The sequence below is a fragment of the Mustela nivalis genome (genome assembly GCF_964662115.1).
Source record: "Mustela nivalis genome assembly, chromosome: 20".
Taxonomy (NCBI): Eukaryota; Metazoa; Chordata; class Mammalia; order Carnivora; family Mustelidae; genus Mustela; species Mustela nivalis.
The window spans coordinates 5,082,288-5,109,912 of NC_139039.1; the positions used below are offsets into that span (position 1 = coordinate 5,082,288).

Consider the following 27,625-nt stretch of genomic DNA (forward strand, 5'->3'; position numbering starts at 1 on the left):
GCACCCCAGATTCTGTATTTTCCTATAAAACCCCTCAGTTTTTTTACTGTGGGTTGGTCTGCAGTCCTGGAGACATTAGCTTGTTGCAGTCTCCTTGGCTTGGCAAAGTGATAAACTATCTTCCTTTTTTATGTGTAAACTCTGTCTTCCTGTTACATACTTTGGCTCTAGAGTACAGAGGTCGGTTTTCAAAAGAGCACTTTGTAATCGCCTTGCCTGGGAGAATGTTGCCGAAGTGATGGTCTGACTTCATAAAAGGTGGTGCAACTTCTGTGTGACTCTCTTTCTTGAGCTGCGCCCCTTGGGAGCAAATGAGCTGATATGTGAGAAGTTTGGCTGTCCTGCCGTTGCCATGCTGAAAGGTCCATATGGGGAAATCACATGGAGGTAGAGAGAGAGATGTCTCTGGATGGAGTCTCAGCAGCCCCATGTTTGGTCCTCCCGCTGTCTGAGTTGAGTGAGCCTTCAGATTATTCTAACTCTCGGACTGTGAGCAGGACCAGCTAACATGGAGGGAGTGGAGATGAGCTGACCCTGCAGAGCCCTCCCTGGATTGCAGATTTGTGAGCAAAATACTGTTTTAAACTTAAGTTTTGGGGTGCTTTGTTGCGTAGCATAGATGATTGGAACGTTAGATGATTAGAACATTAGTTGTTGAGCACAATCCCATTCTTCCGTAATTTTCATTCCTATATAGCTTTTCGGCCGTTGTTATTAATATTCCTTAAGTGTTACAGATTTGAGTCCAAGCATGGCTAACTTCTCCATCCAAGTACCAATTGATTACTGACTCAGAGACTTCGCTTCTCCAGGGCCAACTGCTTTTTCCAGTCTCCCACTGTTCCTCAACTGGGGAGCGGGGTTCAGCTTCTGCTTCCTTAGTAGAGGTGTGGCCCTAAACAAGTCCCTTCTCTGGCCTTCGGTGGTGCCCCCTGTTTGTGAGAGCGGTTTGTATCTTCCTAAAGGCAGAGGGATAGATAAAAAATAACGGAGAGCCCCTCTTTCATTTCTAAATCTTTGATCCCAACTAATATGCATCCAACAAAACCACATTAGAGTAAAGTGAATTTTTAGAGAAAGATTTCTGCTATGTAAAAAAGGGAGGATTTAAGGAGATGTCCAGAAAGAATATATAGAACTACGCGGGGAGAAACCTGTGATGAAGCTGTTGGTCATGTGGCACTGTCAAGTTCAGGAAGGTGGGAGAAAAGTCGCGTCTTAAGTTACATTATGGAGGATGAAGAGAAAAATCAGGTGGACACGTCCCTACTGTCAGGAAATTAAAAAAAAAAATGACTACACAGCTGTGTGAATGGAATGTCACTCATTAAAACAGACACATAAAAGATAATTACAGAGATTATGATAGCAGGAGGGTGCAGTTTGATGGTAGTGAATGGAACCCTGGGGCAGAGTTTGTAGGCAAGTTCTGATGATAGAAAGGGCAAGACAAACAGGGTAATCTGGACTCAGACAAGAACAAGGTGAAGCCACAAAGATGGCAAAAGAAAGGAAAAGCTACTGCCCACTGTTTCAGAAGACATCACCCTATGCAACTGAAGAAGCTGAGTTAATGCGATTTCCCGATCCTGCTCAATGAAGAAATTGATTGCACTTATAGACACAGCATATAGAAACAGCAAAATATTTGTGGTTAGCTATGGAAATACACGTTAATAAGAATGAATCTATTTTATTTCAATCACCAGGGTAAGAGACAAAACCTGCATAGTTGATACAGGACTGCGAGCTTTTTGCAGGAAGGTGCTTTTGAAATACAAGGTAATATGACCATTATTGTTCTCATATCATCCCTGCCCTTGCTGATTTGGTCAACAGCTGTTCCTCACTGTTTCCTTCCTCTAAATTCCATCGCATTCTTGGTCTCATTGCCCTGAGAAGCAAAGCCTTACATTTTGGGCAGTGTATGAAGCTAAGTTGAACTCCCAGTTGTTCTGAATGAAGGACAATTTGGACTAAGGATAGGAAAGTGAGCATTTTTAGGCAACCTGCATTATTAAGGAAGAGTACAGAGAAGTGCTCTTAGGATGTTTCCTTGGCTGCTCAAGGAAAGCTATTGACAGGTGAACGTGCAGATGTTTTTCTGGCTAATGGTAAAACCCCATACGTGCTTGTACAGGCAGATACTGGAAAGCTCCGGAGGCCAGGGTCTGTTTTGGATCTCACTGACAAATGGAAGATCTGGGCAATTCAGAGTCATCTGAATTCCTTTTCCCCCCTCAGATTTCTTTCCTCATCCCTTACCCATCTTGATTTCAAGCACATTAAATTAACCCAGAAATGTCTTCAACAAAGATATATGCTTTTCAAATCTCTTTTGTGTCCTTCTTTTCTAAGTTTTGAGATTAAGGTTTCAAGAGTTCTTTAACAGGTAGCCCTCAAATCCAGCACAGCGCCCATCATTTATGCATGCATTAATTTCTTTGTTCAACAAATATTTCTTGAGCATCCAGTGATATTTGTTTGAGTGTCTACTGCCAGGCTCTGTGTAAGGGCTAAAGAAAAAGCAGGGACTAGAAAACTCAGACTCCGTGAAGGGAGATAGACAATAAATATTTGTCAGGTTGTACAAAATAAAGCTGGACAATAGAATGTTGCAGATAGGGGCATTTTGGAAGGTTTCAGTCGGCATCTGTCTCAGTCCATTTGGGCTGCTATAATAAAATACCACAGATTATGTGGCTTCTAAACAGCAAAAACTTATATTTCAGTTATGGAGGCTGGGATGTCCCAGATCGTGGTTCCGAAAGAGTCGGTGTCTGGTGAGCGCCCATTTCCTAGAAGGCTGTCTTTTCATTGTAAGGTCACAGGGTGGAAGGGGCAAAGGAGCTTTGTGGGCTGCTCTTATAAGAGCACTGATCTCATTCATGAGGGCTCTGAATTACGGGCTTGGGGGTTAGGATTTTAACACATGAATTTGGAGGGGACCAGTCATTCACCCTACAGCAGCTTCCCTGAGGAGTGGACACACGACATAGTTTGCAGGAAGCATGACTGAATTCCAGGAGAGGAGTGGGAAACACTGCGAAGAGAAACAGAAACTGTATTGTCATTGCAGAATGTACAAGGACTATGCCTTTCCTTTTTTTTTTTTTTTTTTTAAGATTTTATTGATTTATTTAACAGATAGAGATCACAAGTAGGCAGAAAGGCAGGCGGAGAGAGAGAGAGAGAGAGAGAGAGAGAGAGAGAGAGAGAGAGAGAAAGAAACAGGCTCCCTGCTAAGCAGAGAGCCCAATGCGGGGCTCCATCCCAGGACCCTGAGATCATGACCTGAGCCAAAGGTAGAGGCTTTAACCCACTGAGCCACTCAGGCGCCCAGCCTTTTCCTTTAAAACAAAACAAAACAAAACAAAACAAAATGCAACTTATCTTCTGGAAAACTATGGCCATTTAGCAAGTTACAGAAGACTATTTTCTTAATGATTTTCTGGATGAGTCAGCAAAGAGAAATGTGGTTTTTCCATCAGAAAATTCCTGTGATTTTATGTCAGGAGTGTCTAAGTGCTGGCAGTCTTTATGTTTATTAAGTTCTATGTAATTTAGGGAATTGTCTTTAGGTCTGAATGAAAACCAGGCCAAACTCAGCATTTCTAAATACTTAAAGGTTAGGACATTGCTCTTCTTTTTTTTTTTTTTTTTTAAAGCATGTAGCCACAGGTAAAGGTTTGATAATGGTCATAGGAAGAGGCTTGGAGGGTAGCCTTGCTTGAATCTACCTTGTGTCAAAATTCCATTCATTGGTTTTCATTTTAGTGCCTTATCTTTTTTGGTGTTAAGGGATCATAGACATGGCACCATGTTGAGAACTTCTTATAACTAACAAAATGGGTCACTCCACTTCAGCGTAAAGTTTGTTGAAATAATTTTTCTGTGTAGGGACAACTCTTAGAATACAAGTGATACTCCTCTGTATCTGGGCTTCAGTTTCCCTGAGCTGACAAGGTGCATGAAGATTTATTTTAAAACTTTTTTAAGTTCCAAACTTTCTAGTTCAAGTTACAGAGATGGAATTATACTGTCATTATATCTACATTATATCTATATATTGCATTATATCTAGTTTTTTTTTTTTTTTCATTTAAACACTTCTAACAGGTGTCTCGTTGGTGAGCTAAACACTTTAATTCAGTTCAGTATTCATCCTCTATCAGAAGGCTGGAGAGTAGATAACTTTTAACTGGGCTCCATGTCCCAGAACATTATCTGGGTATTTTACTACTAATTCCACCTTTAGAGTATCCCACAGTGATAAAACCCACGAAACTGTCAGTTTCTGTTATGTCCAGTTTAGTTATGAAAATGTTTTCAGCTGGAAATACTGAAATCTGGTCAAGAAATTGTGTTAACTGTTGATATGTTTGGAGACAAGAACTGGAAGCTTTGGGCTACTTGGTCTGTTGTAGCAGATTTTGCCATGAGCGTTGTCATTGCACACCTTTGCCAGCTTGTTAGGGTCAGTAAGCTTTGGATGTGACCCATGGAGCTCTGGGGAAGGCTGAAGTGACTTTTGACTTGTCTCTGTTTATGGGGAAGTGAGAGTGTAAGTTTCCTAGTCAGCTTCTTTCTTTCATCTCCGACATGTTTACATGAGAAATTCTGCTTGACCCTGAACTTTACTCCTCGGCTATATGCTGCTTCTGGGCTGTAAGTTTAATTCATTTATTTTATTTTTATTTTTTTAAAGATTTTATTTATTTATTTGACAGACAGAGATCACAAGTAGGCAGAGAGGCAGACAGAGAGAGAGAGAGAGAGAAGCAGGCTTCCCGCCGAGCAGAGAGCCCGATGCGAGGCTCTATCCCAGGACTCTGAGATCATGACCTGAGCCGAAGGCAGAGGCTTTAAACTACTGAGCCACCCAGGCGCCTCTAATTCATTTATTCTTATTTTTTTTTAATTAAAAAAAATTAATTTATTTGACAGAGAGAGATCAGAAGTAGGCAGAGAGGCAGGCAGAGAGAGAGAGAGAGAAGCAGGCTTCCCGTCAAGCAGAGAGCCCGATGCGAGGCTCCATCCCAGGACTCTGAGATCATGACCTGATCTGAAGGCAGAGGCTTAACCCACTGAGCCACACAGGCTCCCCCCCAATTTGTTTATTTTGAAAGGCTACTCTCATATCTGTAAGCAGGAAAAAGCCCCTTGTCAGTATTTTTCACTTTTTTGGTGTATTTAGAAGTAGCAGAACTCAAGACGCTAGTGCTTCTTGACAAGGAGACCAATGAGACAAACAGGCCTGAATGCTTAGAGGAAATTGGAAATAGAGACCTGAAATCTCAGGGGGTGTGAGTATTGTGTCCAAACTAGCAAAGTCCATTAAACATGCTGTTTAATTACAACATGCTGTTGTAATAAAATTTGTTAAATTTGAAAATGTATAGAAAATAAGAAGGCATTTAATATTACAAATTCAACCTAAGCCCTGTGCTCTTCTTTCCGACCCCATTCTCTCTCCTCCCTCTCTACAGGTAACCACCAGCTTCAGTCACCTTAGTGTTCATGGTTTCTAGGCAGAGGGACATATTTTACCACAGCTGTATATATCCAAAAGTAATGTGGTAATAATATACAAATTATGTATATGCTTATCAATTAGGATAACTCCTGGACTATAATAATGAGGCAATTTTCTTTTTGTTTCCAATAGTACTTTTGTCCCTTTACATTGATTTGTTGGGTGGGTATAGCTCTTCCCCTATCCTGGAGGAAAACTAGGGACGGTCCATGATTACTCTTGACACTCTTCTACTGAAAAAAGTAAGTCCTGTGATCTTTCTACGTCACAGAACATAGTGCCCAGTAATTAAAATGTCCAGTGTGATCTAATCAAAACCCCCTCTGGAGTATATTGCCAGCTTGGGGGCTTAGCATTGGTTGGCCATTTGTGCCCTGGACAGTGGCAGTAACCGAATCAGTCATAATGAGCGGAAGTCAATGCTGTTGAGTCATGTGTGGCCTCCATTCTTGCTGCCATGACCATTTTACATGGTCCCAATGAGCAAGCACCAGGGGGGCTGGGAAGAGTCTGAATGACATCAGAGCACTTTCCACAACCACAGTGAGACCCTCTCTGCAGTGGGTGGGCATTTACACGGCATGTACATTTCTTCACACTCTGAGACAGTTCCTAGAGATTCTTCCACAGAGCATTCCTCTACTCTTCTTCTTTTGTCCTCCCTGGTCCCTAAGCAGCTAGCCAGCCAGCCACTCCCATGAATCAGTGTGCCTTGCTTAGATTCCTGCTCATTGATCTTTCCCACTGGCTGAATCCTACTGGAAGCCACAGGCCAAGGGTACCTGGTTGATACTGTCTGCAGGCATCAGTTTTCTAGAACCTAAGGGAGCACATGGAGGAGAAAGGATCTGGAGGGGCCAAAGGAGACTATCCAGCCCACCAGACAAACTTGCGTGTGCATCTAGGTCTCTATTCTGTTCCATTATTCGGTGAGCTTGTCCTCATACCAATGCCCCATGTTAAGCACTACAATTTAATACATCTTGCTAGTTGTAGGACAGGTCTCTTCACTTTTTCTAGAATCAGCATGTCAAGTTCCATAAAAAACCTTATAAGGACTTTGTTAGGCAAATAATTTTCTAAGTTCTTAATAAGCCTGTCTGTAGAATGAATTGAGTAGACTAAATTTGACCCTAAATGCTTTCTCCTGTCCCAGAGGCATTTTTACTTTCTGCCTTTAACTGTTACATATAGTTAATATGCAGCTGCAGTATTATCCTGACGCTGCACATTACCTCGACAAATAGAAAAATTGTGGTCACCGCAAAACCTACATAGTACTTGGGAATAGAAATCAATGTACACAAGCAACCATTTTTCCCCCCTCAGAGTTCTCACAGAATCTCCATCAAGGATCTGATTATTTTTAATATATAGCTCTTGCCGGCAGGGATTGGCAAAGTTTCTGTCAATATGGTTTCTGTTGGGCATTCTGGTTACTTGAAAAGGTGATTTTTCCCATCCTGATGTAGTCCCTCCATATAATTAGACATTAAGTGAAGATGTTTTTTTGCAGTATTAAAAATGCCCACAGCATGCTGTTAGGCCTTTCCTTTCCTAATTGTTTAACTGAAGCATCACTCATTTTAAAAGTAGACAGTCACATCTATAATAATGTTGCTTTTTCAAGCACATAATCCTTCAGACATCTAAGAAATTAGGAATTGGACTAAACAAAACATTTGTGCATTGTATGGGATACAAAGATATGCAAATATGCCCACCAATCCTTTAATTGAGAAGAAAAGGTCACATTACATCCGTTTCTGAGTCCTTGTGTATCACAGAATCTAAAGTGCTACAGTTATGTTGTTTGGCATTTGGTTGCTCCCAGAAGACTAATTGCCAAAACATTTTGAATACAAATTATTATGTTCATTTCCTGGCAATAAATTGGTCTGTGAAAATATGAGGTAAGAAAATATACAAGAAGAGAAACATTAAGATCAAGAGCAACAGATTTGGCAGTTGATGGGCTGATTTTTAGCACCCCGCTTTTTAAAAAGATTTATTTTAGAGAGAGTGAGCATGAGTGGGAGGGGCAGAGGAAGTAGAGTCTCAAGCAGACTCCCCCCATTGCAAAGCCTGACATGAAGCTCGATCTAATGACCCTGAGATCACACCCTGAGCCAAAAGCAAGAGTCAGACACTTAATGGACTGTGCCACCCAGGCGCCTTACCACTTCTTCTTCTTTTAAATCTTTGTAGCCGACACAACCAAATAAATAAATTCTTCAAAGGCAAGGTGATTTATGATTCTAGAGGTTAAAGATTTCACATAAAAAAAGTGACAGCACAAAGTTAAGTAAGTTCTTATAAGGTCAATAGACATATAGCTCATATGCTCTTTTTAAAAAAATCAGCACATTCTGTTGGCATAAATTCGTTTTGACAATGACCCTTAACCAAAATCTTTGGTTGTGCCTGAGTTATAAAATTATTTCTTTTTGTGAAGTGGAGGTTTAAATTTTTTTTTTTTTAAAGTAGGCGTTCAATTCTTACAGGGCTTGGAGGCAGAATTTCACAAAACCTCACATCTGCACCATTTGAGATATACAGACATGTAATTCTGTGTTTACTCATTTTGAAGCAAACTTGATCCAAGAACTTAGGTGGTACGGAACCTACATTTTGACATTCACAATTCACTGGACATATTTGCTATCTTGTACACATTTCCAAGTTTTGAGTACTGTGGTGTACTACTATAAAACCACTCACTACAGCTTTGGTGGGAGGAAGAATAAAATCCTTCACAATTACACATTTGCAGATTAAGGTGGGTCACTGTGTAATGCTTGTATTTATTGGTTTATCTTCCAAGCAAGCACTGATGAGGATGGAGATCACTTACGGGCAATGTCAGGGATCTACAGAGTAAAAAAAAAAAAGGACAAAGGACGAGTTGGAGGGTTACGCAGTATTTACAGATCTCTGTACTTCAAAATGTTTTGAATGTAATTCTTTTCCTTTCCCTGGGAATTCCTGACTACAGGAGAAAGTTCACTTTCTCCTACCGAGAGTAGTTATCTCTGTGCAAAAAAGTCTATTCTGAGTTTAAGCCACAGATCTCTTTCCAATCTTGTAACTTTATAAGAGGGGGTATACAAGTCAAACACCTCAAGATGTAGTGAAGTAACTGGGCTAATCACCCATTAGCCTGTATCTTATTCACTTAGCAAATATGCGTGTTGAGTAGGTGTATCCCCCTGCATGATGATGCTTGCGAGTTAGGGACAGATGCAAGGGTAACTAGAAACAACCTCTGCCCTCATGGAATTAGAAGGATTAGGGTGGGGAAGGAGACATATGGCAAGGGGAAGGGGAGACCATTGTATATAAATCAAACATAGCACTAATACTCTGACCTCCCTTATATGGACTTAAACAACAAAGTGAAAAATAAAGCATGTTACTCTTGCAAAACTATTACTTTATGGTAGGAGCCAGGCAGGGGCTTATGGCCTTTGAGTACCATTTCCTGTTAGTGTAATAGGGTAGGAAAAAGAAGTTGACTTTTATAAAGAAAAATAATCTTATAAAAGTCAGAATATGGACTGTATTATGTAAGTGGTCATTCTCTACTAATGCATTTCATCTTAAAAAAGTCATCAGATGATCCAGGATATAACAATTACTGATAGTTTATTCTTAATGAAACATATTTTTATTTCTTTAATTGAATACATTTTTGACTCTCAGGGATGATTTCTTTGTTTTTATCTATTTAGCGAACACATCTGTCTCTTAGGAAATAAAGCATGTAAAAAGTGGAAAAGTGTGATGAGTGTAAGATGTTTGCTGGAAAACATTAAGCTGCACCGATTCTAGTAGTATTGTTTATCTGTGAAATTTAATGCCGTATCACTTTACCAAACCACACCAGATATGACACAGAGACAATTTGTTTAAGAAAAGTTTTACTAATGTGTTCTTATTTCAGCAAAGTTATTGCAACAGGTTTAAAAGGCAGACAGACACACTATTATAGGCTCTAAAGTAACAAAGGAATTTTATACAATTAAAATATTACACAGACTGATGAGATTTACTGAATAACTAACAGATCCATAAAAGAAACTAAATCTGAAAGATTAAATCCAGTATTAGCACCTACAGTATCTCTGAAAGTAAAACTTTTAACTGTTTCATTCTCTCCTAATACATTTCTGAACTTTCTCCCAAAAACAGTGCTCTCAAACCCCAAAGATGAAGGAAGGGCATAAGAAACCCTGATACTAAGAACATACAGCCAAAAGAACTTGAAACACTGACTCAGACTTGAGAGTTTTAGTTGGAAATCATTTAACTTACTGTATTTGAACCAATCATAAGATTTCTGTGCACTGAATACTGTATATGAGGAAAGTCTATGAATCATAAGGTTTGCCAGTAGGGACAGTTAAAAATTAGCAATATACAGTATTATTCCTATCAAATTTCTTTTCTCATAAGTTATATTTATAACAAAACTATAATTAAAATATTTATTATACTTGCTTATTACACATTCAGGGACACAGCAGGGACATTTATGTTTGATGGTTTAGCATCCACTTTATTGTGCTTACTTATTTTTGTAAGGAACACGCAACACATACTACATCTTCCCAACATTCAAGGTAATGCATTAATAACAAAACTCTCCAAAGAAAAATAACTGGAAATTGCATTAAATACTGCTTTAATTAGGAATAATTACTATCATAAAACAAATAACATCATACATTATTTTTCCAATGAGTTTCAGTTTAAGAATTTGAACAGCAGAAACAGATCTTTAAGATTTTAGTCATGGCAAAACTGGTAGTTCTTCGAAATCCGGGAGATGCATTAGCAAAACCACAGATACAGCCTACCTTTCACCAAAATCCTGGAGAAAAGCATTTTATGAATTTGAGGGAAATAAGACTGAACACTGGCTGAGATGTGACTGGAAGTCGAGAGCCACCTGGGAAGCTGGCCCAAGGAATGAAGAGAACCACTGGTACTGGTGGCAGATAAGAAAGAAACTTTGTGTTGGGCTAACCAACGGCCTATTTTATTAATGGCTTTGGATAAAAAAAGTGAAATGCTTCATTGTGTTTTCTCAGAAACTAATCAAAAGATTACAGAGTCCTACACAATTTGGAGACACAAAGTGGATGCTGAGCGACTAGAGGTCACTCCAGGTGTGGAATCTTAGAAAGTTAGTCCTTGGAGTAAATGGCACCGTGGCTCTGGCAGCAGATACAAAGGAATGATGCTCTGGAGAGGAGGTAGGGGACACTCTGCGATCGGCCAGTGGATAGATGAGGGTCCCAGCTGGAGGTGGGATCTGCAGTCAGATGCGAAAAGTAGAAGTTTTAGAAAGGGATGCTAAAATAACCTCTACAACATCTCTCCTACACCAGCTCACAGGAGCTCCTCAGTTCTAACAGAATACTTGGATCTGTACTAATTGATTAAGCAACCACATAGCTCAACAGTCTAGAAACACAAGCCCTGGATATTTCAGTCTCTGAACAATCCTGTTACAAGAGGCAGGTAGCACAGCACGGGCTGAAGCAGCGAGTCTGGGGCCAGGCCACCTTGGCTGCTACCTACTAGTCTTTGGTCTTAGACAGTAACTTGGGTTCTCTGTGCCAGACTCTCCTCATCTGAGAAAACTGGAATAATAGTACGTACCTTGTAGGGCCGCTATAGTAGCTTGTAGGCATTGAGAACAGTGCAGGCGCAGAATGAGCACCCACAAAAGTTAGCTACTTTTATCAGTGCTCATTTATTGTGACCGAGTAATGATTATGTTCCAATTTTTAAATAAAGACAATTCAAAGAGAAAACTCTATCAGTCTTTAATAGAGTGATTTTAAACATCTTTAATAAAGGCCATCTCCATGATTTGTTTGTTTTTTGGCTAAATCACTAACTCTCGTGTAATTCCTCAACCTGCACAGAAACCTTAGAGACTTAAGAAAAACCACAGAACTGAATTAATTATTCTTACAGTATCTCCCCCTCCACCAAGACCTCCACCCATACTAGATCCTGGGCCTGAGGAACACGCAGCTCTAAACTGAACAGAAATATCTGCATTCATGAAACTATCCAGAAGTTCCTAATGTAAATCTTTTCCATTTCAAAATTTCACAGTTGCCTGGCTATTGATAGATTAGTCTCTGGTGTGTAATTGCTCAAAACCCCACACCACCCCAGAAAAACATTACATTTAGCAATAATAGCTGCAGAATGAGTCATGATAAATGGGTCATGCCAAGTCAAGGCAGCTGCAATTGATAAAACAAACTTATTCCAATGGCACATAACAAAAACCACACATTAAGGTTCCTGGTTGCTCCACTGAGAAGTATCATTTGGAAATTGCACTCGACAAAGTCTATGAGCAAGTAACACTGAGTATTCCCAAACAAGACCTTTTTAAAGAAAGGAAACACATGGCAGAGAATGTCATTATTTAGATTTTGGCTTTCAAAGTCAAAGAATTCAGGTGCCACTTTCACTAGTGCTAAGACGGCAGCTTTGGAATGTTGATTAGTTTATAGGATCTGATAAATTGTACTGGGGTAGACAAAATATATCTTTTAAGAAAGTCTTGAAAAAGAAAAGGGGAGGATAAACACTTAGAATAATCTGATGAACTCTTCCCTCTCCCCATGTTTCTTCTGCTGCAAGAACTTATAGGAGATATGGTGTGAAAACAGGGGTTTTATGGTTCACCAAATTTGGGTTCATATGCCAAACTGTGTTAAACTGAATGACTTTGAGAACACCACTCCATCTATTTGTACCTTGGTTTGCTCATCTCTAAAATGGAGGAAATACTCGGCACACTTTTTGTAAGGAGACATACCATTCACAGAACACCTGGCACAGAGCAGGTGCCCTCGAAATGGCAGTTATTATTACTGTTGCCCTTGGAAGGAGGAGGAGGTCTGGATCTGTTTCTGTGCTCCCTGTTAGTGACAAACACCTGCAAACAGTGAATTAGGAAAGTACAGCAGCAGAACGTTCACTCTCTGTAGAAAGTCTAAATGATTGGAACTGGCAGAAACGGTGCAGTATGATTTTCTGTTACTTAGAAGGCTGTACTAATGGACTATGGTTTCCACATGATTCTGCATCTACACTCCTACCAGTATTAACTGATTTGTTTCTCATTTCTTCAAGGTCATTATATGGATACAGAAGAACATAAATGTTCTAAACAAAAGAATTAAATTTATGGTTTTAACCACCGAGGTAAGTTTTCTTCTATAGGGCAATGAAGCCACTTAAATAAAAGAATCTCCCCTCCACTCTGAAACGTTTCTTTGGTTATTAAAGCCATTCATCATACAGGCAGGGCAGTAGCGAAAATGATTAAATGATTTTTATATGCAAAATGTCTAGGATTGTTTTGAATATTAAAACAAGACCTCCTCCCCTGAAAAAACACCCGGCAAAACAAAGTAATAATAAAACCAGTCTGAAAACAATACAGAGGGGGAAAATCAGGATTAAATTCTAGATCACCAAATAGAACTTTGGGTTAAATATACATTTTAAATCTCAAGCCAATACACAGAATTTGTCATTATCTAATCATTTATTTGCCATGCAGGGAAGAAAACTCATGCATGCTACAAATGACAAAAACTGCACATAAATCACATAATTTTTTACCTTTAATTCTATGGTTTATCTTCCACTGCTCATGCCTCTGTCTTCATAAATGGTGATTTCAATCTAAACAGCATAGCTGTTAAGAAAACACACTGGAGAACGGAACATATAAAAGGGGGCTGTGGAAAGATGATGTGAATGATCTGCACAGACTTTGCTTTCAGTTTCCTTTACTCATTTTTGAATTATTAATAATTTCTCCTACTTAAGTTAGACGTGGTGCTTTCTCCAACTTGCAAAAAACTTTAAGAAATCTAACTGCCTGTAGTACTCTACATGTAATTCCCCACCCCCACTCTCCACCCCCAAACGTTGTTTATTTTTTGGGAAAAAGAATTCTGAAAAAAGATGCTGTATTGTAGAACTAGGGGGTTCTTAGCTGAGAACTAAGGAAGGTAATGAATTCAGGGATTCAAAATGCCCTGTAGTTATCTGCAAACTTTTTCTTGGGAGAGGGTTCATGACCTCTAAGAGTTTAAGAACCACTGCCACAGAGTATAATAAAACTGCTGAAATTATTATCAGCCGGAAGGCCTGGGATTATCTGACCTCGGTTTTTAAAAAAATTTATTTTACTCATGATTCCAGTTATCAAGCTAAATTAGTTTTTTTGCAATTTTATTTACCAAATTCACTTAGTAGTGAGTTTCAAAGCTTACTGCCTCTAAAAATATGCACAGTATGTCAAAGGTAATGAAATTATACATCTGGCAGCTGTAACTGATTTCAACTAGTCCAATGAACCCATGGAACTGCAATTCATTTGGATGACAAGTCTCACCACACATTATGAGTTTATGCATTTCAAAGAAGCTTTAGGTTCAGAGTTTCTGCAGCTGAAACACATTACTCATGCCACCCCCATTATTACTACAAGATGCCTTCAGAACCACCAAGAAAGAAGGTAACCAGAATATTAAACAATCCAAAGACCTGCATGATGCAGAGGAAGGAGACGTGCTTTAAGAAAAATGTTGGAGACGGGAGGGTTAAGGTAGGTAAACAATTCAGAGAAGGTCCCTAGGGCAAATACAAGAGAAGGGACCTAAATTCTCTCTAGTTGATGCCAAAGAGTACTGTCAAAATTTTCTTTTTATAGATATTTAGACTTTATGATCTGGACAAAAAAAGATACAACTCGAAGTCCTCTCTCAATGGGATCTGTCAGGAGGAGGCCTTGGGGAGCATATATCTTCTCATTCTGCTCTTGAATGTATTTGGACACTTTCTTCAGAACCTGATGGAAGGAAATACCATAGCTTTTAACAAATGTCATTAGACTTCCCATTAAGTATTAGCTGGATCTCAAAATACTCAGGCAGTGGAATTAGCTTTTAAAAGAAGAAATGGGTATTCGCATGAAGGGACACAGCTGTGAGTATTTGGCACACGCCGGTTGTGTACGACATATGGCACAGTCTGATGGACTCTGCAAGGCACACGGTCTTCAATGCGGTGTAAGTACCAGTGCGTACAAAATCATGAGCGCCAGCCCCTCCTTCACCTGCGGTTGTCTCAATCCTGGATATAGAGAAATAAGTAGGTGATTATATACACAAAAGTTGGTTGTACTTTTCTCTTTCCCACTCATCAAGTGTTGTTAATGCGACACCAAGGTAATACTTGGGCATTCCCTTTAAGACTTAAGAACAGCTGCTTCTCTCCTTTGAATGTTTTCGTCAATTTTAAGTAATGATACAAAGTTGGCCCATTAACAAGAGATAGCCCAATTAGTTTAAAACTTAAAAGTTTATTTCCTTTGTAAAGCATGTGACAGCTGCCTTGGAGTTTCTGATGACAAGCGTCTTATATCACTTCCACCACTGCATGTAATGCTACTCTGTAGTCTGCTCTTGTGTCCTTGATGGGAACTTTGGTTTATAAGTTTAGAATTAAGGTTGTAAAAGTCAAAGCAAATGCAGACAAAAGCCAGATAGGATACAAAGGAACTTCTGGAAATTGCCAAATCTCTAGCTTTAATAAGGGCAATTCTGAGACTGATAAGGTAGAAGAAAATAAATCTTAGTAGCTATATACAAAATCAAAGAGTTACATGTTTTATTTCAGATTCAAAGTCATCATAACCCTTTTTTGGCTCTAATGTTCAAAAAGGCTTTGATCCAGTTCTTTAATTACTATACATTTTCTTAGATTCTTTCATACTATCAGCATATGCTGAAATCCTGGATAAGTGTGATCATGACATAAGGGAAAAAAAGAATGGTATGAGGATAAAGTTAGAGATTAAGAAACAAATTAAGTATGGGTCTATAATGTACCAGGGCAAACTAACAAAATTAGGATGCTACAATTTAGGTGCTGTAGTATAAACTGATTTAGAATTTAAAACACAAAGTTTCCATAACAAATCTTTTTACTGAAGGAAAAGGAAATTTAAGTAAGTTTATTCAAGTTGCATCTTTGGGAATACTAAATTTCATGTTCTAAAAGAGCATGATGTTAATAAAAGAGCAATCTGCAGGGTTCTTCAGGTAGTGAATTAAGAATACCAATTCTAAAGAAATCATTTTTTTTCATCTAATTATCTGAAGTAATAATACAAGTATCATTCTCCTATTTTCAACTCTCAAAGAACTCATGTGATGCTTGATCTTTTATGGGCAAAAAAGAAATCTTAAGCACTATCTTTCTATCAGTTTGTCAATCACGCTAAAATAACGAATAGAAGGAAGTAGCCCATAAACGTGCCCAACTCAGGACCCTCAATCTTCTCTCCAATTTCTTCCTTGGCTCACCTGCCAGAACTGGAAATTGGAGAGTTGGTCTACCCTTACTCCCATTCATTTCCACTAGGGGGTACAGTCAGAAAAGTGCTTGCATGACTGGTTTCAAAGAAAGGATTCCTTCAGAACAGCTTTTCCTCCTCTCTCCTTGGGTACAGGTTACCGGCAAAGAAACAGCATGCCTTTATTTGATTCAAGGGTAACTCTGTTGTGCAAGGTTTTTATTTAAACGTTAATAACATTCATGTGCACTTAGGATCAGTTCAGAAAGAAAACAATGTTTTCTTTTTGCATAAGCTCCAAATCCTCTTAAACCACTCTGGTGAAGGCAGGACTGCCTTAAACAAGATGCTCTTAAACTCCTAGTCTCTTTAGCAACAAAAAAGCATTAACATGAGTAAACTCATACTGCATCCCAGGAAGGACAAAGTAACGTTCTTTTTCCCAAGAAACTTTATGTTGACATTTTAGCCATAGTTTATTATTTTTGGTAAATCAATGTCAAAACAAACTATAATATTCAACAAAATTATCTGTTATCCTCAAACCCTTAATAAAATCTCAATCTCTATAATATTTACAAAGCTAAACACAATCAAACCTCAGTAAAGACTATTATCTCCTTGAGATATATTATATTAAACTGGAGAGACGCTCAAGAAAAAATACAGACCTTCAAGAAAAAATATCCTAAGTGAAGCTAAGTGAGAACAGCAGGATCTTAGTACTTTCAGAAATAACTAGGTTGCTTCCAATTTATTCCTTTTACAGATTATAGCACACAAGCAGAAGGGATGTTATGAAAAAGGCAGACAGCTACTGAGAGGAGAAGCTTCTACAAACCCATTTGTTCTCTAATTATAATGGGCAACAGCAATAGAGAAATAACACTGAAGTCTTTATCTTCATTTTAAATCAATAAACAGCACATTATAGGAAAAAAAAAAGCATGATTGTTCTAGTGAGTTTTAAAAGGCTTATTTACAATTTCAAAAAATTTAACCCACATGACAAAGTGTAAGCACTATTATATTTGGCTTACTATTTGCAGACTAAAAATTTTAGTGTTTAGAACAATACAGACTTACTGACCCAATCCTGTCCTTTCATAAAGTGGAAAATAATAGTACAGAAATTCCTAAGGGACAAACTGGAGATTAGGAGGGCAGCTGTGCTCTAGTATCACTGTATCAAAATGACAAATATACATTTAATATTTTCTTTTAAAAGTATAAGTCTTAATTAGCACCATTCCAGTTATTCATTTGGCATGATCTAGTCACTCATGCCCAGTTTCTAAAATAAAATCACCCACTTAAAAAAATGTGGCCACACCTTAAATTTTGGTTTCTTGACTAATTTTATTTGGTCCTTAAAAAAAAAAAAAAAGACTTTATTTATTATCTGAGAGAGAGCAGAGCAGGAGTACATAGGTGAGGCTGGGGAGGAAAGGGAGTAGCAGGTTCCCCACTGAGCAAGGAGCCCAATGTGAGCTTGATCCCAGGACCCCGAGATCATGACCTGAACCAAAGGCAGATGCTTAACAAACTGAGCCACCCAGGCGTCCCTAATTTTATTTGTTCTTTACTTGCTTTATAATACTCCATATAAAGAAAGAAACCTTGATTAGTCTTACAAAGTAGTACCTTCTATATCACCTATGAATCCAAGGTAAAACATGTATTAGGACCAATTTCCACTCTATTCCTGATACAGAGAACTTCAAGATTAATAATCAAAGGGATATTTATTTGTTGACTGACTGTAGGCTCCATGCCCAAGGTGGGGCTTGAACTTAAAGCTCCGATATCACAAGCTGCATATGCTCTACCAAATGAGCCAGCCAGGTGCCCCCATAGTTAAAGGGATTTTAATTAAAAGCTGCTAAATGTTTTAAGCAGCTAAATAAGTTAGCAGCTCCTAAAAAAGATTACTTATACCTGGAAAACATGTATATACACACACACACACACACACATTAGTGTGTGTCTATACATATATATGTATATACACAAACTTAATTTTTAAATTCATCTTAAGAGAATACTATAATGCATTTACCATATGTGAGGAAATACATTAATTCTAACACCCATTTTACAGTTGAGAGCTCAGGCTTAGAGAGATTAATTTGTCCATGATACCATAATTAATGTAATTGACTTGGCTAGTACCCAATTACCAATTTCTTTTTACAACTGACAATAGAAGGAGGTATCTATCTATTTCAGCAAATGCACATGGATAAATAAAAGTTAATTAAAATCTTATCAACAAATGTAAAAGCTATAGTGAAATGACAACTCAATTGTCTAATACTCCACTAAGCATGAACAAAATTCTCTAGAAGCTGTAATTCTACCTTAAATTGGTCACGTCCTACACTTTTTTAAATGAACATCCCCCCATGGCCTAGTTTCCAGCCATATGAATTCAGCCCGACCCCTCCTACATTCAGTTCCTCATCAAATCTTGGTTCCACTATCACCATAGTCCTTGAATTTGTTCCCCTCCTTCCATCTCTATGGCTCCATTCCCTGTCCAAGCACCCATCATCTCTCGCCTGGATTTCCATGGAGCATCCTACCTGGTTTCCCTACTTCCACTTTCATACATTTTTTTCCCCCCTAAAGAGATTGCTTTAAAATGAATATCTGATCATATCACTCTTCCACTTAAAATCTTTGAGTAGTTTCCCCGCTGCACTGAAAATAAAATCTGAACATCTTTCTATGGACTACACACTCCTACATGCTACAGCTCCTCCTAACCTCTCCAAATTCGCCTGTGGCTCCTCTCTCCACTCCTCTCCTTCACTCTGGCCTTCTTACAGTTCCCAGGACCCATCACGCTCTCTGGACCTTTGCAAACACTAATCTCTCTACCTGAATGGTCCCAGGATTTGCATTCTTCATGTAGCCACTTATAGGTTACCACTTCAGAGGTCTTTTCTGACCACACAATCTAAATTAGGTCTCTCCTAATATTTTCTATCACGGGAAAGTTTGTTTTCTTCAAGATGCTTATCACTATTTATAATTTAGTTGGTTTTGTTTCCTTTGCATCAATCATTACCACTAAATTATAAATATCACAAAGTCAGCAATCATGTTTGCCCTATTCTGTTACATCCCGGCACACTATTTAGCACATTGTAGGCTTTCAATAAATATTTACCAAATGAATGAATCCCTTGTCCCTTCACTCAGCGAATGTACTATTAAAGAGAAGCTGCAGACTGAAAGCTGATACTGATCCTTTAAAACTTCTGATTTTTGAATGCTGAACAGGAATGAAAGTTACCTGCTTCTCTGTATGATATGGAAAAAGATATATTAACTACTAATTTAGTTATTTAAATATACCCTTTTAGTAACACTAAGACAGTTCATGTCAGGATGCTAATGAAGCATACGGCAGTATTTTTAGCCAGTAACTCTCAAAAATACTTCAGATGCAACTGTATTTGCTTTCCACTATATAGAGTCCATGACAATCACAGGGACACTTCTATTAGGTGGGGTATAATCTGTAATACAGATATCCTTATAGCATTTTAGTTGCTAAACATGCTCAAAGTTAAATAATATATTAGGGGTTTACTGTGATTAACTTAAATTCCTTCAAAACACATTCAGTGAGTGCCTAAAACATCTCAGGGCATGGTGGTGGGCATGAAGAGGGACACAAAATGGTTAAAGCACTGTCCCTGACCCAAGAAAAATACATCCCTGAAGGGCAAATGAGAATGTAAACTGCTACATTCCAAAATTAAGAAGACAGGTTAAGTGCCAGGAAAAGAGACATAAACAAAATATTGTGGGGATACAAACACGAGAAAGAATTCTGATTTGAAGAATAAGGAAAAGTGAGACGACAGGAGGATCTCATGGACCGGGGAGATTTGAACGGGGGAAGAATGGCACTATAGGTGGAGGAAAACCTCAGAGGGTGTGCTTGTTGCCTGGCAAGAGAATGAGTCTGGCTGAAAGATAAAGTAAAGAAGGGGTGGGAGACAAAGCTGGAAAGATAAGTTGGAGGTCACTTGGAGACAGGGCTTAGACTTGACTGTTAGTAAATGAGAAGTCAGGGAAGGCCTCTGACTTCGGAAAAGTACGAGAGGAAGTAATGCAGTGATTTTTGTTTTTGTTTTGATTGCATGCGAGTTGAGAGAGGGGCACAGCAGGAGAGAGAGAGAGAGAATCTCAAGCAGACTGTCTGCTGAGTGCAGAGCTTGACACAGGGCTCAATCCCAGGACCCCGAGATCATGACCTGAGCCAAAATCAAGAGCTGGAGGCTCAACTGACTGAGCCACCCCACTTACATAGTGTTTTATGAAGGCAGCAGCAGATGGTTTGGAAAAATAAGAGAATGGAAGAAATGAAACTTGTGAGACTATTTCAAATAACTGAGAGACAGTTAATAAGGACACATATTAGAACAGTGGCAGAGGAAATCATGAAAAGTTAGTGAATGAGAAAATGGAAGATATTTCAGCTTTGACAACTGATAATTTCTTCATCCTCCACACCTTAAGATGGTACTGAAAAAGGCAGGGTGCTATTACACAAAATGGGGAGGTGCGAGGTTTGCCTTTTGGACACCGAAGCTGAGAAGCTGGCAACACCAGATCCAGCAGGCAGATGGAAAGAGAATATAAGAACTCAAGTCACAGGATAAAACTGAAGACAGAGACTTGGGGAAAACAAGAGGATTCTCAGAAAGCTATACAGAATGAGAATATAGATTTTCCACAGTTTTCTTAAGTGTAAGCTAATCTGAACACCAGTATGTCAACTTCATGTTGACTGAACAATTTTGACCAATTTCTGAAAGACTCAGGATTCTTTACTGTGTGCTCTAGACATAGGAGCAACAACAAAATTTGAATTATTATTACTATACATGCTCCTTTAAGTTTAATGGCAACTGTCATCTTGTAAACATGTCAACAGCTCACCGTTTTTCACGATTTTAAGAGATTTTGTGAAAACAATGGTAGCCTTACCTTCTCATAATGAGTTTCCATGCATAAGAAGATGGTGTATGCTGTTAAACAAGCCAAACAGCCTTCAAGATAGGATTGGCCTCCAAGCTTCTCTGCTTCTGCATACAGGTTATTCAGAGTTCGAACTGTTTCTTCAAACTGCTGTCTATCAATCTGTAATGAAAAAAAGAATTTAAAAATAAGTTTTGGGAAAAAAAAGATCAACTACTCACTAATGCTTGCTATCACTAATTTGTTCTGCTATTTTGTCAACATTCTTAACCACTAGTTGGCAAACATTTTAGGCGATGAAATGGGGACCTATGTTACCAAAATTGCTTAGTCTTTGTTTAATCTTATCCCCTCTTATGGACACTGGATAACTTCAAGACTCAAGACAGTATCTCTTTATTCTCTATACTGAGTATCAAGTAACTTCATAAAATGATACAACCCTGGGGCACCTGGGTGGCTCAGCTGACTGTGTGTCCGACTCTTGGTTCTGGCTCAGGTCATTATCTCATGGGTTATGGCATCGAGCTCCATGTTGGGCTCTTGTGCTCAGTAGGGGATTTGGTGGAGAGTCTCTCTCTCTCTCTCTCTCCATCCTGCTGCCACCGCCCTCCCACCCAGGCCCCCACTCATGAGTATGCTCTGAAATAAATCAATCTTAAAAAAAAATTATATAATCCTTCCAACTTCCATTCACTTACATCAACATTTTCTGAGCACCTACCATCAGACAGGTGTTAAGACAGCTTAGAGAAAGATGAGTAAGACACTGTCTTAGTCCTCCAAGAGTTGACAGTCATGAAAGCAGAATAGGTATGTAAACATAAAAACATAACAGATTGACAAAGTACTACGGTGGAGGCATATGGTGGGGGCACAAAAGGAAGGAGATACTCTCTTATTTCAAAAGAGCAGGTAATCTTGTTATTTTTTTAAAAAGTTTTTATCTAAATTCCAGTTAGCGTAATATTAGTTTCAGGTACACAAAAGAGTAATTCAACACTTGCATACAACACCTGATGTTCATTACAAGAGCACTGCTAATCCCCATCACCCATCTCACTGATCCCCCCACCAACCTCCCTTCTGGTAACTACCCGTTTTGTTCTCTATAGTTCAGAGTCTGTTTCTTGGTTTGCCTCTCTCGCTCTTAAGAGCAAGTAATCTTAAATTGAGTCCCCAAACACTGGAATCTACTGAAAGTTCACACTGAGACAAAATCTCAAACTATCACAGAAGTCTTCACACCAAGTCATTCCTATTACGTTTCTATTCAGTGAAACCACTATCTCACATTTACACTAATACTACCATTGTCATCCATCTTCACTTTAATCTCCTGCTTTCACTTTTTTTCTCCTAACTTTGTAGATTTCAAACCTCAAAGCTTGTACCTTACAACTTTTACCCATTAGCAGAGTATTTCATGTAACACTGTCATTCTCGGCAAAAAAAGACAATTTATCTGTCCTTACTCTAGGCCCTCTCTCACACATTTGCTTTGCTCCTGAAAGGAGTAACTCCTTACATATAAATTCTATCTTTTATGAAGTCTTTTTTTTTTTTTTTTTTGAGAGAGACTCTTAAAGCAGGCTCATGCTCAATGTGGAGCCTGACGTGGGGCTCAATCTCGCAACCCAGAAATCAAGACCTGAGCCAAAATCAAGAGTCAGAGGCTTAACCAACTGAGCCACCCAGGTGCCCCACTTTTGTTAAGTCTTTCTATAGAAACAGATGGGGAAAAAAGTCAAATAATTTCAATATACAGTTTGAGACAAAACAGACCCAAGACTATAATTTTTTAAAATGCAAAACAATTGGGGCACCTGTGTGGCTCAGCATTATCCTCTGCCTTTGGCTCAGGTCATGATCCCAGGGTTCTGGGATCCAGCTCCACAGCTCCACATCTCCACATAGGCTCTCTCTCTGCTCAGCGGGGAGCCTGCTTCCCCCACCGCCCGCCCCCCCACCCTCTGCCTACTTGTGATCTCTCTCTCTGCCAAATAAATACATAAAATCTTAAAAAAAAAAAAGTGAAACAATTAATGAGAATCACCTTTAAGCAGTTAAAATCCTTTGAGTTAGAGGCAGTTGCAATTACTGTTTTTCCTTTGTATGGAGATACTATTGAGGACTCAAAGAGCCAAAGGCATGAAAAACTTTAATGTGAACTTTAAAGTGGTGGCAGCTCTCCTGTTTTTCAAAAGGAGCTACTTTTAATTTCCCAGAATATTCAGAGTTTCTGACAAGGGTTGGGTGGGTGGAGATGGAGCTAGAAGTCAGGGTAGCATTCCTGTACTGAGCCACCACTTGAAGAATGGTCATCTGAGGAATCTATGTCAGAGTTCTCATTCCCTGAAAATGGACTTTGTTCACTTCATGAACAAATATTTATAACAAATTGTTATCTTTACTAGTTATGGCCAAGTTAACACCTTCAGTTTGTCACATTGGCAAATCTACAAAAGTCTAAATAATTTAAAAAAATGCACATTTGATCTACCAAAAATGTTATGATCTGATAAGAAAAGTTCTATGAATTATTTACATTTCTTTGGATACAGTGTGATTCAAAACCATGGGATCCAACTAGGAGACATTTTATTTATGACTAGAATTACTAGTCATACCAGAAACATGAATTCTTAAAAAAGTTATTCCAAGATTAGAGTGCTTTATAGGATTGAGATAAATCATAGATCATTAAAAAAAAATCCAAGGTGAAGGATTTAAAAAAAAAAAGTTTAATAAAAAATTTAAAAAGTCAGTAATTTCTTAGAAAGGTCACTAAAAAAGAAAAGAGGGTAAAACGCATGCTAGGCAGCAGTAAAGGCATACCAGGGCTCAACAGAACAAATGTGGGCATTTTCCTCTCACTCCGCTATGAAGAACACTTGTCAGTGCCGTCCTTTGGGCACGAAGACTGAGATCAAAGCTACGTCAAAACTGGGAGATTTGTGAAGTGGGAACCAAATATAAATTAGAAACAATAAGCACTGAAATTCCGAAGAAAATAGGAATCAGACTCATTTTCTAAGAACTTTTGTTTCCTGAACTATGTAGTAGAAAGCATGGAGCGGAAGCTTAAAGTGATCATAAGTCAAAGGTAACAAGTCAAAGGTAATTTCCACCAACTAGGTATAGACGCATATTTTTAAAGGTATGTAAGGGAAAAAATGCTTCAATTATAGATCACTCATTTCTGTCCTACCAAGGGTGCCCAACGTGTCTGTATTTTGGCTAAAGTGAGGATAAAGCTTTCTTCAGGAACTGTCCTGGCAACAAAGTACTTAAGCATCCAAGGATTACATTCTAACAGGCAACAGAAAAAGTAAACTTGTTAGAGGTACTTGGTGGCTCAGTTGTTGGGCCTTTGCCTTTAGCTCAGGTCATGATCTCAGGGTGCTGGGATCAAGCCTCACATTCGGCTCCCTGCTTGGTGAGAAGTCTGCTTCTGCTTCTCCCTCTCCTACTGCCCCGCTTGTGTTCCCTCTCTAGCTCTCTCTCTCTGTCAAATAAATAAAAAATCTTAAAAAAAAAAAAAAAGTAAACTTGTTACAGGCAGAACTTATCCTTACTCCCAGATTAAAGGGTACAAATATATGTGTGTTTAATGCTTTAAAGTAATACAAAACATTTGTATATTAGTTTCTTCCTCTATTAAATTGCCAAGTGTGATGTTCTCACAAAAGGAAAATCAGCCCCAGTGGCAGAGCAATCAGTAAAATTCTAGGGTAAGTCGTAGAAACAAAGACAGAAACCTTTCAATTTTCCATCAAACAAAGCAAAGAAAATTTAAATCTGTAATTTAAATTTGATTTCAAGCATTAAAAGAAAAATCAAAGCTCTCCTAAGCAGTTTAAAGTATAAACTAGTGTTTTAACCCAAACATTTAAAAAAAGGAAAAGAAAAAAAAAAACCTAAACCCCTCAAAGACACAACTGAACAGCACCAAATAACACTCCATATAGTACTCAGAGTCACAAGCAGTTCTAGGCTATAATCTGAAGTCAAAGAAATAAAAGGACTAAAGAATTTAGAAACATCAATTTCCTGTAAGAGTCAGTGGATCTGTGACTACATTGTGTTTCTGTATTGACTATAAAATAAAGGCTCTACCACACACAGAGTGGAAGGCTAATGTTTGATTATGCATACATGTATTTGGCTCAGTTATGCACTGGAAGTTTGACTTTAAAACCTTTAAACAAAGGAGTCTTTTTTTTTTAAATTTTTAAAAGATTTTATTTATTTATTTGACAGAGAGAGATCACAAGTAGGCAGAGAGGCAGGCAGAGAGAGGGGAAGGGAAGCAGGCCCCCCCTGCTGAGCAGAGAGCCCGATGCCTGACTCGATCCCAGGACCCTGAGATCATGACCTGAGCCGAAGGCAGCGGCTTAATCCACTGAGCCACCCAGGCGCCCAAACAAAGGAGTCTTATAACATCCAAGTAAGTGTGGTAAATAGTTTACACTACGATTTAAAAGTACATAAATAGTCTAAGAGTATAACAGGCTTACAACCAAAACATTTGCTTCATTTCACACAAGCCCTAACATGTAAAACATGTTAACTGTGATGTTAAATTATTTTAAAAATAACATTCAGTAGCTCTAGCCAACAGGCAACTTGCTCAATTTCTACCTCTTTGAACCACAGTGGAAATGGCCACCCAGTGTCCAGCTGAGTTAACCCAACATCGAGACAATAAACTACAGCCCCATTTATATGGCATTTCACGGAGAAGTTACTCTACAAACCATCTTTATAAAGCATACCTGATCTTTCATTTGCACTTAAACATACTTAGGTCACTAACCTGACCACAGTAATAACTTAATGTTGAAGGACACTACAATTGATATACACTGATTTTCCAAACCTGGCAATCAGGTAGAACCACCTACCTGTTACAAGCTGGTTTTAAACGACTGCTATACATTTCTCTAGTACAGACTCATCTACACCCACTTACCCCATGACCAGTATTTCTTACTCCCACACCCACAGTGCACCTAATCAACTTAGTCCCTCACCCTCCTCACCAAGGTGAAAACAGCACAAAACCTGCTCCCATCTAACTAGAAACTGATCTCTAAAAAGGAAACAGAATGTAGAGTAACATGGATCAAGACCAAAAGATCTTTCTTCGGGTGGGTAAACACATGCAGGTACAAGAAAACACACATACATGCTAACTTCATTGCACTTTTAAAATACAATACAATGATATCCCCCCAAACCCCCTTTAGTCTGAAGAAGGAGGAAACACAGGCAGCCCATTCTTCCATTTCTGTATGCAGGGTTGCCTAAGGGACCTATATCCTCATGCCAATTTTGATATGCAAGTCAACAAAACACAGGTGGTTCCCAGTGATCGCAATTGGGAATGACTGCTCTAAGGCCTTGTTCTGAGACCTTTCCGTGTCCAGGCCAATCTAATGCTCTGCGTTTTTCACGTTCCAAGAAGGCCTGTCTGTACTGCCTGGCATAGTAACTTAATAAACCCTTTGTGCCGAGCAGTGAGTGCGACCAGCACAATAGTCACAAACGCCAGTCACGAGAATGATGACTCTTCCTGGCTAGGTAGGAGGATGCAGCTTACAACGTGCTGATTTAGGTGGCTTGGAACCGCAGGAATTAGTTTCTCATCACTGCTGTCAACAACCCGGGATGGAGGTGGGAGGGGACAGCCGGGAAGAAGACGGCGGGCTGGGTACAGACTCCCGGCATGGGCACCAGAGTTCTACACGGTCATCACACCGGGGACTTGGGCTTTTTCGTCCTCCTCCAAGCACCATGTCTTGCTTAGTGACCCCCTTCTGACCAAGGCTCCTTCTTTGCCTGCCCCTCCCCAGAGCCGCGAGACACTCAGCGGGCCCGGTGTCGACCCATACTCCCTCCCGTCCCTGAAGAGCCCTCCCTCGCCCAGAGCTGGCGCGGGGAGTCAGTCTACGTACCCGGTTCTCCAGCTCCGCGGGGAACTTGGTCTGGAACTGGCACCGTGTGCCACTGCTGTAGTCTCGCTGAATGAATACCTTCCCGGACACCGGCGCCTGCTGCGGCCTCATGGCGAGGACAGGACCGGCGCGCTGCGGGTTCGGGGTGGGGGAGGGTAGTGGAACACCAACCAGGGTCAGATCCCCGGCCTGGACCCAGGACTCCAGCCCGCCAGCCCACCAGCCGTCCCCACAGGCCAAAGCGGCCCAAGACCTCCCCCGCCCCACTTCCCTTCACCCATACTGTCACCGCAGGCCTTTAGCTACAGCCCCGGCCCAGGCCCCGCGCCCCCCACAGCCCGGTTCGGCCCGGGAAACACGAACCCGCCTCCTCTGCCCTCCAGCTGCACTCGCACCGCCCACGTCGTCACTTACGGCCTGCCGCAAAAGGCCTCTTTCCCCGCCCCTCAACTCGGCCTCCTGCCTCAAGGCCAGGGCCCACCCTCTCCCCGGCCGTAAAGCGACTCTGGTGAGGCTGCGCGGTGCTGAGTAGAGGCACGCCCAGGGGGCGGGGCCCGGGCCGATTCCGCCTCCCGTCCCTCCCAGAGGAGCCAACACGGAAGGAAAAGGCCGAGTCGGGAGGGGCGCGGCGTTGGGAACTCTGGAGGCTGGGCTCTCCTGAAGGTTGCGGAGGTCCAAGACTCGGGACTTCCCCGTGGTGTCATATCCGTGCGTGTCATTTCC

At 39.8% G+C, this 27,625-nt stretch overlaps 1 protein-coding gene across 2 annotated transcripts; it reads right to left on the bottom strand.

Moving 5' to 3' along the window:
• Positions 1 to 9,439: 9,439 nt before the first annotated feature.
• On the bottom strand, positions 9,440 to 27,375 carry GOLGA7 (golgin A7). Of its 2 annotated transcripts, none has more exons than XM_082715542.1 (6): positions 27,266 to 27,375; positions 26,903 to 27,034; positions 20,952 to 21,104; positions 14,334 to 14,435; positions 13,199 to 13,261; positions 9,440 to 10,853 (listed from the first exon to the last, which is right to left on the bottom strand). In XM_082715542.1, exons 2-5 carry the CDS (start codon positions 27,011 to 27,013, stop codon positions 13,214 to 13,216), a joined length of 414 nt encoding a protein of 137 aa, XP_082571668.1. In that variant the 5' UTR covers positions 27,014 to 27,034; positions 27,266 to 27,375; the 3' UTR covers positions 9,440 to 10,853; positions 13,199 to 13,213. The 2 variants fall into 2 exon arrangements, with proteins under 2 accessions (XP_082571668.1, XP_082571667.1); XM_082715541.1 differs by having other exon boundaries at positions 13,199 to 13,266; positions 27,266 to 27,351.
• Between the last annotated feature and the right edge of the window lie 250 nt (positions 27,376 to 27,625).